This window comes from Pituophis catenifer, unplaced genomic scaffold (genome assembly GCF_029215685.1).
Source record: "Pituophis catenifer annectens isolate HBS135680 unplaced genomic scaffold, rPitCat1.0.hap2 SCAF_1, whole genome shotgun sequence".
NCBI classification, from domain to species: domain Eukaryota; kingdom Metazoa; phylum Chordata; class Lepidosauria; order Squamata; family Colubridae; genus Pituophis; species Pituophis catenifer.
The window spans coordinates 21745846-21758009 of record NW_027256881.1 but is presented as its reverse complement, the minus strand read 5'-3'; the positions used below and the strand labels follow the sequence as shown (position 1 = coordinate 21758009).

At 37.9% G+C, this 12164-nt stretch overlaps 1 protein-coding gene across 2 annotated transcripts in view; it reads right to left on the bottom strand.

The window, feature by feature from the left end:
- Positions 1-2841: 2841 nt before the first annotated feature.
- IFT172 (intraflagellar transport 172) overlaps positions 2842-12164 on the bottom strand; it is a 35413-nt gene continuing 26090 nt past the window's right edge. For both annotated transcript variants that reach the window (XM_070932149.1, XM_070932150.1), the window contains 12 exons: positions 11286-11395; positions 11053-11116; positions 10583-10669; positions 9124-9240; positions 8933-9043; positions 8469-8588; positions 7758-7853; positions 5849-5908; positions 5665-5763; positions 5306-5459; positions 3240-3331; positions 2842-3013 (listed from right to left, as the gene is read on the bottom strand). In XM_070932149.1, the coding sequence (XP_070788250.1) occupies positions 2924-3013; positions 3240-3331; positions 5306-5459; positions 5665-5763; positions 5849-5908; positions 7758-7853; positions 8469-8588; positions 8933-9043; positions 9124-9240; positions 10583-10669; positions 11053-11116; positions 11286-11395 (1200 nt within the window). In that variant the 3' untranslated portion in view covers positions 2842-2923. The remainder of the gene's footprint in view (positions 3014-3239; positions 3332-5305; positions 5460-5664; positions 5764-5848; positions 5909-7757; positions 7854-8468; positions 8589-8932; positions 9044-9123; positions 9241-10582; positions 10670-11052; positions 11117-11285; positions 11396-12164) is intronic.

The window sequence follows — 12164 nt, the reverse complement described above, 5'->3', positions numbered from 1 at the left end:
AGTTTGTTTGGTTTTTTTTGCAGACGTTTTGTCTGTTACCTTTTGTCTAGGTAACATCTGGAAAAGATCCTAGTACTAAGATTTTATGTAGGCTGATATCTGAAGACCTTCCAGTGTTAACAATTCTGTGTTGAACAGGAAAAAAACCTTCCATACTGTTGAGTTGATTGCTTTTACGAATGAAGGCAAATATATGTTTCCCAGGACAATTGCAAGATCCAATCTGGGTCCATCACTGGGACCAGAGATTTAGTCTTCTGAGTTTTCAGATTCATGTTAGAGCCCATCCTCGGGGAACTTCTATGTCTTATGTGCTTTGAGCTATTCTGTTTCCTATTTATGTGGTGCTTTCCTATTGGTTGATTGGTTTGTTGATGGCTGGCGATTGGTTGTTGTTTCCTTGTGCTGCCAAGTCCTCAGCTCCTAAGTACTTGATTACTTTAATCTTATGCAGTTCCTGATGCAGATAAAAGGTACTTATAATTCTATCTATCTAATGGTGAATAAGCAGACTGTAAGTTGCAGGCTCTTGCTCCCTTTTAATGTACAGCATCACATGGGTTGCATCAGTCAGCTGAATTTGACTTGGGGACCAGGTGTCAGTTCCTTACCTGTATCATTCTGTTTAATTGGAACTTCAAAGGTAAGAACAGAAGCTTCTTTCTAATGTAAGAGGCTTAGGAGTATTGCATCAGCACTTGGTATGCAAAACAGTTTGAATTTAAGTGACTTCAGGATTGAAAGAGCGAGTTTAAGTGTTGTAAGGTTGGCGCACATGGTCAAATTGAATGTAAACACTTGCACTGAATTCAGACTTATTCTACATAGCATGATAATCACTGCTTTCTAAATGAAATGGGTTAAGTATTTAAACATGGGGAAAAAGTAATTGTTGCATTCTGCACCTTGAATCTACAGAAAAGCCTTAACTCTCATTAGCACATCAGTATTCTCTAATCACCTACAACCAGTAGGAAGCACTTTGTTGCCATGTTAAGAATAGCACAATGACAGTACTCACTTAGTAATCTGAAACTTTCTGACTGGCCTCACCAGGAGGCATAAACACCTGTTGTGGGGACTAAACAAAGTTACAGATAAGGCTTCCAATGCCTGACTTAAAATAATTGATCAAGAAAATGTTGTAGCTTCAGCTAAGCAGCTCACAGTTCTCTCATAGCTTGGAGGTTGTTAAGATCTGAATAGTGAGCAGCAGGTTTGGACTCAATCCAAGCAACACTTGTGGGTATGGATTCCAAGTTCTTTTATTTCCAATAGCTTTCCTAGCTTTAGATCTGGATGGTATTGCACTTCCCCAGAGGAAAAAACTATGCTATCTGAAGCTCTTTCTAAATTTGCATCTCTTAAGAAGCCATGCCAGAAGGACCCTTACTTACCTTATGTCTTTGCACTTAGCTTCCCACTGCAACTCATGGTGCTGGTTGATTCTACATGGCTTTGATTGATTGATCAAATCATTTTTGACTCCTAATGACCACATTTTCCCTGACAACCCATGCCTGTTTTTTCTGAACTCCCAAAGATGCATTCATCAGTACTGTAACTGAGTCCATTGACCTTGCTACTGGTCATCATCTTCTCTTTCCTTTCATCTTTCTCAGAGATGGAGCTTCTCCAGAGAGTTAGATCTTTGTATATAGTATGTCAAAATTAGGATAATTTGTGTCAGTGAGAACTCTTGGTTGATTTGTTCAATGATCCATTGGTTTGTTTTCTTGGCCACCATTTTCTCAGGAATCTTCTCTAACATCAAAGTTCAAACTCTTCCTATCTTGATTCTTCAAAGTTCCACTTCCAGTTCCACAGGGAATGGAACACAGGGAGTGACATAGAGAATACCATGTCCTGTACAAGTTTGATCTTTGTATATATGGACACATCATGGCTACGTGGCTTAGGGCATGGATAGCTACACCACCACCACCTTTCTAATTGTATTTGCCTATATTGTAAAGTCTAGTAGGATTGGCATTCTATATGACCCATCAATAAAATAATGTCCATCTGAGAACCTCAAGAAATGTGTCTTTGTGTTCTTCCTGCCCTTTGGAACAGCATTCCCCTGATACCGGCATGGTCCCAATTTTCTTGTCCTTTAGGGAAGCTTTAAAATCTTGTTTTTCCAACGGGCCATGGGCCCAGGCAATTTGTAAGGTAGCATCAGAAATGGGATATTTTAATTTTATTATTCCCTGAAAGTCTTTTTCTTTCATTTTTATTATTGGTTTAACCTCCTTTAATTCCTGCATGGTATATATTACACACTACAATTACAGTTCTTACAGTTTTAATTATGAGTGTTTCTGTTTTCAAGTCAAGTTAAAAGCCTCTGAATTGAACTCAACTCCGGATGCCTTCATGAATTCATTCACTAATGCATTCTTGAAGGATGATTTTTTTTTTAAAAAAAATCCAAGTTAGCTCAAGCCTTGAAATGTCTTAGTGGCCTCCATTCCAAGTACCAAACAGATTTGACACTGCTTGGCTTTTAGATAATATATACAGTCTTTAAAATAGACTTCCTCATCTAATGCCTTTAGATCCATTGAATAAAACAGCAAACTTCAACATATAGCTCACACTAGCCAAATGATTACAGATTGGAGGCAGTTGCCTATTGGCTCCATTTGAAATGCAATCCTGTGCCAAAGTGAACTTTGTTCCAATGCAGCATGACCATTATAATCCAATTTTCCACAGCCTCCCCTTTCATACTGTTATCTTTTGTCACCTCCCTTGAGTTTCTGTCTCTAGAGTTGCAGGACATTTGACATAATGGATAATAAACGCCACATCAATTAAAGAAGGCAGACAATATCATTATATAAACAAGATATTTAATATGGGAGAATAAATATCTAAAGGGGGTTGAAGACTTAAGGAAATGCTCCAGCTGAGTTGGTCACTGGAAGGAGAAACTGGTGCTGGGCAGCCCTCCACACCACTGGCTGATGAATTTGAGAACATCCTGGCAGGGGGGGCTGTGTGACATCTGCAAAGAAGGCATGAGTAAAACTAGGGCTGAGATCAGAGTTGATAGATTTAGGCTATAGGGCAAGCTTGCCTACTTATTTATTATTCGTATTTCTATGCCACCCACTCTCCGAGGACTCTGGGCGGCTTATAACAAAGACAACATGAACAACATATCTTGCCCTGTGCCCTCTTCTACTTATGATTGCTAGCTTGCTTTCTTATACCTTCATTCTCTTCCTCACCTTGACTGCCATCAAAAACTTGTTCCAGCTTTCCTTGTTTGCCTCTTTGCCAGGACACTTGAATTCCACCTTATTTCTTAGTACAGGATAGCCTGAGTGGGGAGAAGGAAAACAAAACATATTAAAAGGACATAAAGAGGGTCTCACATATGGTAAAACTCAGCTGAAGGAGCAGGTTCCTGCCCAGGAAATAATTTCTCTCTTCAAATTTTGGCAAACAAAAAATCTTTCTATGTATTCTGTTGAACCTTAGGGTAGCTTCTTGATCATACTAGAGATTAATTTGGACTATTTTAAATATAGAATGCCTTAATCCTCAATTTAAGATCACAATTGAGTCTCAAATTCCTATTGCTAAACAAGACAGCTGTTGAGTTTTACCCCATGCTACAATTCTTCTTGCCACAGTTGTTAAGTGAATCTGGCTTCCTCATTGTCTTTGCTTTTCAGAAGGTTGCAAAAAATGATCAATTATCCTGGGACACTGCAACTGTCATAAATATGGATTAGTTTCCAAGTATCTGTATTTTGACCACGTGTCCATGGGGGATACTGCAATGGTCGAATGTGAAAAAAGGTCGTAAGTCACTTTTTTCAGTGCTGTTGTAACTTCGAATGGTCACTAAATGAAGTGTTGTAAGTTGAGGACTAGCTGTATATGCCCTTATAGCCTTAGTATATACATATGTTATAGTATATGGCAGGGTGGATAAAAATCAATGATTTTTTAAAAAAATAAAAAAAATCAGATTTTTTTGATTTTTATCAAATTTATTTTAATAAAAAACTTTTGGGGTAAAAATCTATCGTAAGATAGTTTTCTATTTAAGATACATAAATAATTTAGTTTATTCAGCATGAAATGGAACTTAATTATATAGCATGAGGCTGTATATTCTGCAACACTGGGACTATTGGTGACTCAATAGTGGGTCAAAGGAGTAGCAGAGATGACAGTTGCTCTTTAAAAATTATGATTTAAATCGAGTTGATTTAAATCAAGCCTTTTTACTAGTGATTTAAATCATGATTTAAATTGTGATTTAAATCAACTCGATTTAAATCAAATCCACCCTGGTATATGGTATACACAAAGTTATATCAGACATGAAACAAAGTATATCAGACATGACTAATGAACCAGTTTGGTGTAATGGTTAAGACATCAAACAAAGTTATATCAGACATGAGCTTAACAAAATGGACTCCATCCCATCCAGTTCAAACATTTAGGAATGTCCTGATGAAATTTTCTCTGTGTTGTGAAATTCATGGGGTGTGAATAAGGTCTGTCAGGCCTTCTCCGCAGTTACTCGCATGTTCTGGAATTCACCCCTCCCCTAAATTATACATGGTGTCTTGTGTTTTATTATTTTACTCTACTATATCTTTGTTTTGAAAGATTGTGAGTAATCCTTATAGTTAGGTTATTTCATTTTGAATGCCGTAATTGTTTGTCTTGGTTTTATTGCCTATCATAAAGCAATGAAATATTTTAAAAAAGAGAAGTAGAGTAGTTGCAGATAACTATAAATGGACTCATGGATTCAACCAGGACAAATTAGCTTTCTTTAGTGAGGAAACTTTATCACTAGTCAGAACTGTGGATGTGATTTTAAAAATATGAAATGCTTAAAATGATAATCTTTCAAGGTAAAAACTTACAAGTTAAAATGTACAGAAGTAAATGCTAAAATATAAATATAGTAGGCAAAACAAAAAATTGAATAGTGATAAATGTATTAGTTAAAAGAATGGTATATTAAAAGAAATCAAATGCAGAGTAGAAGTTAAGTTTAACATTCTTCTGAACGTAAGCAAAGCAGCACCATATATTTTTTGGTCAGGAGTTTGGAAGAAGAGGGACTTTCTAAATAACTACAGGACAATTTAAAATACTTTTTCTCTCCTTATTCTCCCACAGTGGATGAGAATAGGGTCTGAAAAAATGGACAAGTTTATATTGGGGTGGAGAAGAGGCACCATTTGAAAATCTTATGGAGGGAAGATGGGATATGTTCCATTATACCTTCAGCCATGCTGAAATGCCATGCTGCTCTGCTCACCTGTGATAAGGCAGGGCAGGGAGCGCACACCTGTGCTCGCTGCTACCAGAGAAGCTTCGTAAGTATCACGTTCATCTTGTGGCAGTACCTGTTCCAACCGCTGATCCATGGAGACAGTGAGAACCCAGTCACGGATCTCCTCACGCTGGTCTTCCTAGCACAAATAAACATATGACACTCAGAATGAATGAAAAGTGGCAGCAGTAATAATACTTGGGATGGGTGGTGGAAGTGTATGAGTCAACTGGACTGGGAATCAGGCAAGGAATATCCTTTTCCAAGGCCCCTTAGAAATACTGTCTCCCCTGCTCAAAATAGAAATGGATTGAAATTGTGCATGCATACGAGAACACACTCACTGAGATATGTGGCTTGGCAGGCAGTGGCACTTCAAAAGGGATATCTGTATTCTGGAAGTCTGAGTGGTCTAGAGCATCAAGGGAGCCCTCTTCAATTGCCTAGGAGAGCAAATAACATCAGAAAGAACAAACATGGAGTCCTTTTCCCTCCCCACCACTCTCAAGAGTCCCAGATAAAACTCACATCAGTTAAATCAAGGAAACGGTTTAGGAAGATAAAAGCCATGTTCTGCCAACCAACACCCTGCAAAGATGAAAGAGAAGGATGAACTATCTTTCCCAGTTCTCTGCCAAAAGTCAACACTGATTTCAGTTCAACATGGCAAGTGTGTGCAAATGTTTTCAAGCTAAGATTGCTGGACTTTTGAGTAGCATATTGGAAATCGTGCTCCACAAAAGTACTATTTTTAAAAAAAAATAATTAGAATCAAAGGAGACAGATAATCACACTCTCATATTTATCTGTGGGATTAGATAAAGAGTTGAAAATCGAATGTTCTCATTCAACAGTAATCTGTAGAATAGATGCAACTATAAAGCTGGCAAAACATAATATGAACAATAAATACTTTTTTCTGTAAGATCTATATAAGTCACTGATTGGGAAACTTAGAGACATCACAATATACGGTATTATCTTGTTTAATCCTCTTTTTAAGTTACCTAAATTGGCAGGCTTTGCTACGTTGTGTGAAAGCAAATTCCACAGTTAAAATGAGTACTGTGTCAATCATCTGCCACCATTTAACTTTAATGGGATGACCATGAGTCTAATATTTTGAAAAAGGAAAACAATGATTATTCTCTACAACACTTTACTAATGTTGTATATTGTATTTATTCCATCTTGCCTTTTACCATGCTCAAGAATCCAATTATTGTAATTCCTTAAGAGTTCCTTAGAGCCTAGAGTCCATCTGGACTGAGATAGTGGATATACTGCTTTAGTTCTCTTGATCATTTGGCTATTCTTATACTGTAAAATGCTTTAATCCTTTTAAAGATTTTCTAGAGACCATTTGTTTGAAAGGTAAAATCTAAAGGGGATTCTGAATGTAAGAGGTGGAATCCTTAGGAAGTCAGTGCAAGTGTCAGGGTTCCGAGTAATGCATCAACCAAAAGCACAACTCAGAGACAGGTATATTCCTCAAAGAACATGTTTATTGGACACACCATATCGGCACAGCTAGTGAAAACCAACTCTAAAGGTTCCTGCGGTTTTCCCCCTAATTAAAAGAGCAAACAAATATTCCCTCCCCAGGTGTCACCGGTCACATTGTTCAATGAAGGTAACTGGAAGGCTGCTATGTCACTCCTCTGCCATCTGTTGCGATGACCTTGGTTCCCACAGGAAAACTTTTTGTTTTGACGGGTAGCCGGTTTATCTACTTCCCCCCTCCCTTCCCCCTTTCAAAGTTCATGGCAACTCTGAGGCAGGAGAAATATGGCTTCAGCCAGGTAAGCTTCAGAGTTGACAGCAAGCTTGTCACATTCCTACAAAACGGGTGAAATGCTCCCGGTTTGGACCGGATCACCTGATCCAGTAGCGATGGCGGCGGGTGGTTTGGAGAACCGGTAGCAAAAATCCCTGTGCCCCCCCATGCCCAGCTGAACCACATGATCATCAGACTTTTTTTTTAACTTTTAAAAGCATTTTTTCTACAACCTCTTCCGATGAAAAAATGCTTTTAAAAGTAAAAAAAAAAAGCCTATGATAATCGTGTGACTCAGCTGGGATCGTCAGAGGCTTTTCAAAGCATTTTTTCCTGCAACCTCTTGGCCGAAGAGGTAAAAAAAATGCTTTGAAAAATCTCTGACGATCCCAGCTGAGTTGCCTGATCGGCAGAGGCTTTTCAAAGCATTAGAAAAAATGCTTTGAAAAGTTTTTTTTTTAAAAAAAGTTGGCCATGCCCACCCAGTCACATTACCTCCCCAAGCCACACCCACAGAACCGATAGTAACAAATTTTACATTTCACCCCTGCTACAAAGCATACAAGGAACCAGCCATTTTCCCATTTTGCCTTATTTGGCCACAAATTTCCCCACCCAACTACCTGGATGTGACCTACAGACGAGCTTCCTGCTCCTCACCTTAGCTGCTATCCCTGCTTCATAGAAGGCCTTGTCTGCTGGAATGATCTCAGTATGGCGCAACAAAGAGATGGAGAGCTTGGCTGCCACAGTTTCCTGGGGGGCAAAAAAACCACAAACTCAAACTCTGCTCTCTAGCTTCCATTCTTAAGAGATGGCACTTCTTCAGGTCAACCAGCCCTTCTCAGACAAAAGTAGTCTGTTCAAGTGGAGCTAGTTGCCCCACCCTTGCCTTCTTTTTAAAAATACTGCCTGTAATTATAAGTCATGAGTTAAATGAGTTAAGAGAGAGAATCACCCGCTCCCTCCAAAGTCTCAGAAAAGGAATTTAGATATCCAGGATTGCAATTTGATATTTGCGCAAAGTGAAATATACAATGAATCTATAAAGAAGAAAAGTTCTGAAAGTAGGAGTCTTCATGAGAAAATTAAGTTGCAATTGACTAAGAGATGTCATAAAAACTATTCTTTCCTGACTGACAAACCTAAACAAACAGACTTGGTTGCCAGTTGCACAAGGCCCACAGACTTTGTAGCCATCCAAATCTGAAGCAGTACTAACAAGGCAAATATTGTTATTTTTTTATCAAAGATCATGCAATCAGAACTCCATGCGGAAGAAAGTGAAATAGTAAGAAATGTAGGGTTTAAACAAGCCAGAGACTAGTAAACCGGTTAAGTCCTTTCGACCTGCTGCCACCCTTCTCTTACCAGCTGTTTGATGCTTTGGGCTGCAGATCGTGTAGCATAGTAGTGAGATATAAGCAACATGGTTTCAAATTCCTCATGAGCTGGTGAGTTGGCTTCACTTGATTTCCCTAAATTTTCACACTGTACGAAAGGGGATCATGTAAGTTTTCTGGAATCTTAATCACTTGAAATTGGAAAAAAAAAATGACCTTTATCTGACATATTTGTTAAAAAGAAAGAAACACTGCAGATTGTGGTCTCATATAGGGCTATCTAAACACTTCATTCACCCCACCAAAGAGAGTGAGTAATAATGAAAAAGCTGCTCTATCTGAAAATATAGAGGTGCCACACAGATATTTTGCACTGCAGCTTTGTTTAGGAAAACCTGTGTGATATTAGCAGCAGCGCACAGTGCAGTAAAATGAAGATCAGGCACTTTACATTCAATGGTACATCATACATATACTTTAAGCTGTACTCACCAGGTTGAAAAGCACATCCCGCAAATCAGCCCAGCTGTGATAAGCCTCTGGCCGATTCATACTGGCTGCATTCACCATCTCCACAAATAGTCGTTTATAAATATTGAAATTCTGAAGAGAAAATGTGAGAAGAGCTTTGTTATGGACAGAAGCAAGCAAATTTTCCTAGCCAGCTGGGACTCTTATCTTACCTGGGCATTGGCGGGAGCACCATTCTGAACATAGAGGCTCAAGACTTTGTCCCAACTGTTCTCGCGGATCAAATATGTGGCATAAAGAGCCACATATTTATGCAGCACTTTATAGTTCTATAAGAAGCCAAAAGAGGAACAAAATATGGAAGACACTAAAACAAATAGCAGTTTTCCATTATGAAAAATGATCTGGTTAAGTAGGAGAATTCCTTTCTGGGTGAACTATGTATCTTTAGTGTTTCCCATTTCCTAGTGAAACAAAGTAACCATGCCTTTGTTTGCATTCTGTCCAAATTGATATTCCTTTCATCAGTTCTGAAATCCAATTTTATCCCAATCAATTCTGTGCAGGCAGTCAGCACTACACTGAACAGGCAATGTCAGTATAAGTCCAATAGAAATGTCAATTATTTCCCCTGAAGCCTCAAACCTTGATGATTTAATTTATTCAATTAAATGAATTTAATACCCATCTTCAAACTGGTTCAGGGCAATATACCCCCACCCCTATTGGCCTTCTGAAAAGCGGTGAAGACCTGGCTTTTCTGGCAGGCCTGGGGCCGTTGATCTCGCTGTTGTGATCTTGTGAGATCCGGCCATGAATGGTGTGAATGGGTTTTAATGTTTTAATTTTTAAATGTTTTTATAATGGTTTTCTAAATGCATTGTAAGCCGCCCTGAGTTTCTGGAGAAAGGTGGCATATAAATTGAAATAATAATAATAATAATAATAATAATAATAATAATAATAATAATAATAATAATAATAATAATACCACCACCACCACCATACAACCAACAGAATAAAAATAAACAAGAAGTGATGGTGCGTTTTTCTAACCACTCACAATCTGGGGGAGTGAGGGCAACCACTCAAACCCAAAGCCTGAGAGAACAGCCTGGTCTTTTAAGGCTTTCTAGAGTGCCAGCAAGGTGATAGCTATGTGGATATTATTTATTTATTTATACATTTGGTTTATATAATTATCCAACTCATGCTTGTTTTTATTTGTATGCTGCCTTTATTATTTTTACAAATAACTGAAGGTCCAAAACTATCCAAAACGTTTCCCGCGTCCTATTTTCCCCATAACAACAACTCTGTGAGGTGGTTGGGCTGAGAGCGAGTGACTGGCCCAAGATCACCCAGCTGGCTTTCATGACTAAAGCTTAACTTGAACTCACAGTCTCCCACTTTCTACTTGGATGCTTTAACCACTAAACCAAAGCGGCTTTCATAGTGGAATGACAATTTCTTTTCAGTCTCTTTTGCAGACAGATCTTTGGCTCCTAACTAAAGCAGTGGTGAATAGAAGATGGACTCAATTCCATAGCTTCAAAGATCTACCAAACTCAATGTTTTAGGCACGTAAGGGAAGCTAAAATTGCTTAGGGTGTGTTGTCAGACAACATTTGGCTCCTTTCATAGAAGAACCACTTGGGGCCTTTTACATACCTGTTTGGCAGCTGTCTCCAGGCACTTTTCCCACTGCCCCCTTTCCACATACATATCGAGGGCAGCCATAACATCCACGCCCACAAGCTGTCAAAGAGACATCAGCTATAAGTCAGTCACTTTAAACAATAATGATACAGCAGTACCAACCTGGGCAATTCTATCCTTTGTTCTCTAGTCCCCTTCTAGAATTGCCAAATAATATTCGGCTGCACCAAGACTTTTTGATTTAAATTTCACTACTTTTTCCTAACCCTGTGATTTTTGACTCCCCAGTCACAGTTTTTAACATTTTCCAAAATAATTATTGATAGAATGACAGATGTATTCAATTTAAGCTGCACCTTAAAAATCTGTCTCATTTCTATTTATAAAGATGTAAAGGTTCTTCAAAGTATTTACTTAAAGTTTTCTCCCAACTTTTAATGCCTCCCACTTTCCCCTTCATCCCACTCAAGATTCCTTCTCACCGAATCGACTTTGCCTTGATTCTTGAGATATTCTTTATAGTGTTGATCCACATATTCTTCATATCTGCCACAAAGAAAGTTTGTCATTTCTGTCCTAGTAATAAGGCAACCTTAGTAATAAGGTGATGCAGCAGGAGGCCTGAGAAACTGACAGCCTTCCACCTAAGCAGTATTATATATTCTTATTCAAGGTCTATTATTTGCAAATCACTCTCAGAAGTAGAGTTTAGTACCTGGGGTCAAATTCTTTGGCCACACCCTTAGCTTTGTTCCACTCTTCTCCCTCCATGAGGGCATCGATGGCTTCCTTGATTAGATCAAGGTTGAGGTATAGCTCTACCGCCTGAGGATGGGATAGAAATGAGAAATTTCTATCATGTATTAAAATAGAAGTAGATATGAAGTTTGGGGCTGTACAGAGAGGTTCACTGCATGTCTGGCCTGAGAAGAAATAAACTTCCCAGGAATTTTGAAACTACAGAAAAAAACTTTTTTAAAAATGTTTTCATTTTAAAAATGAAAAATGAAAATGTATAAAATTAAAATATATGCAATATTTATTTGCATGCCACATTTATCAATTTAAATTCATTTGGCTAAGTTAAAAAACATGCAGGAGAATATGTATGACATGTTTCTGCATACAATTATGCTTGGAATATTTATTAAATGTAAAACTAATTTCATCAGTGGCTATTTTTAATAATTGAATTTACTTTTAAAGATTTTTAAAACTTTGTTTTGGCATTCCTTTATTCTTCTTCCATCCTTTGAGCCTGAAGAACAGACCCACCAACCTCTATGTAAACGTCAGCCATAGATACTGACTTTTCACAGAAACTGACAGTTTCACAGAAACTGAATTCTCCTTTCTTCATTGGTAAAAATAGCATTTTGCCCTCTGGGGACAGAAATTCATTTTGTATTAGTTTGGAGAACTGGACTGCACAGCTTGTCTTCTGTATACATAAAAGTCTTCCTTTAAAATAGAAAAACATGTATCATTTTTTTCAGTATTCTAAAAGAAAATTAGAGTATTTTTATCCTCTTTGTTCTCTTTCCAATCTTAAAAAAAAAATGGGAAAAAAATGTTTGCACAAACACAGATGAGA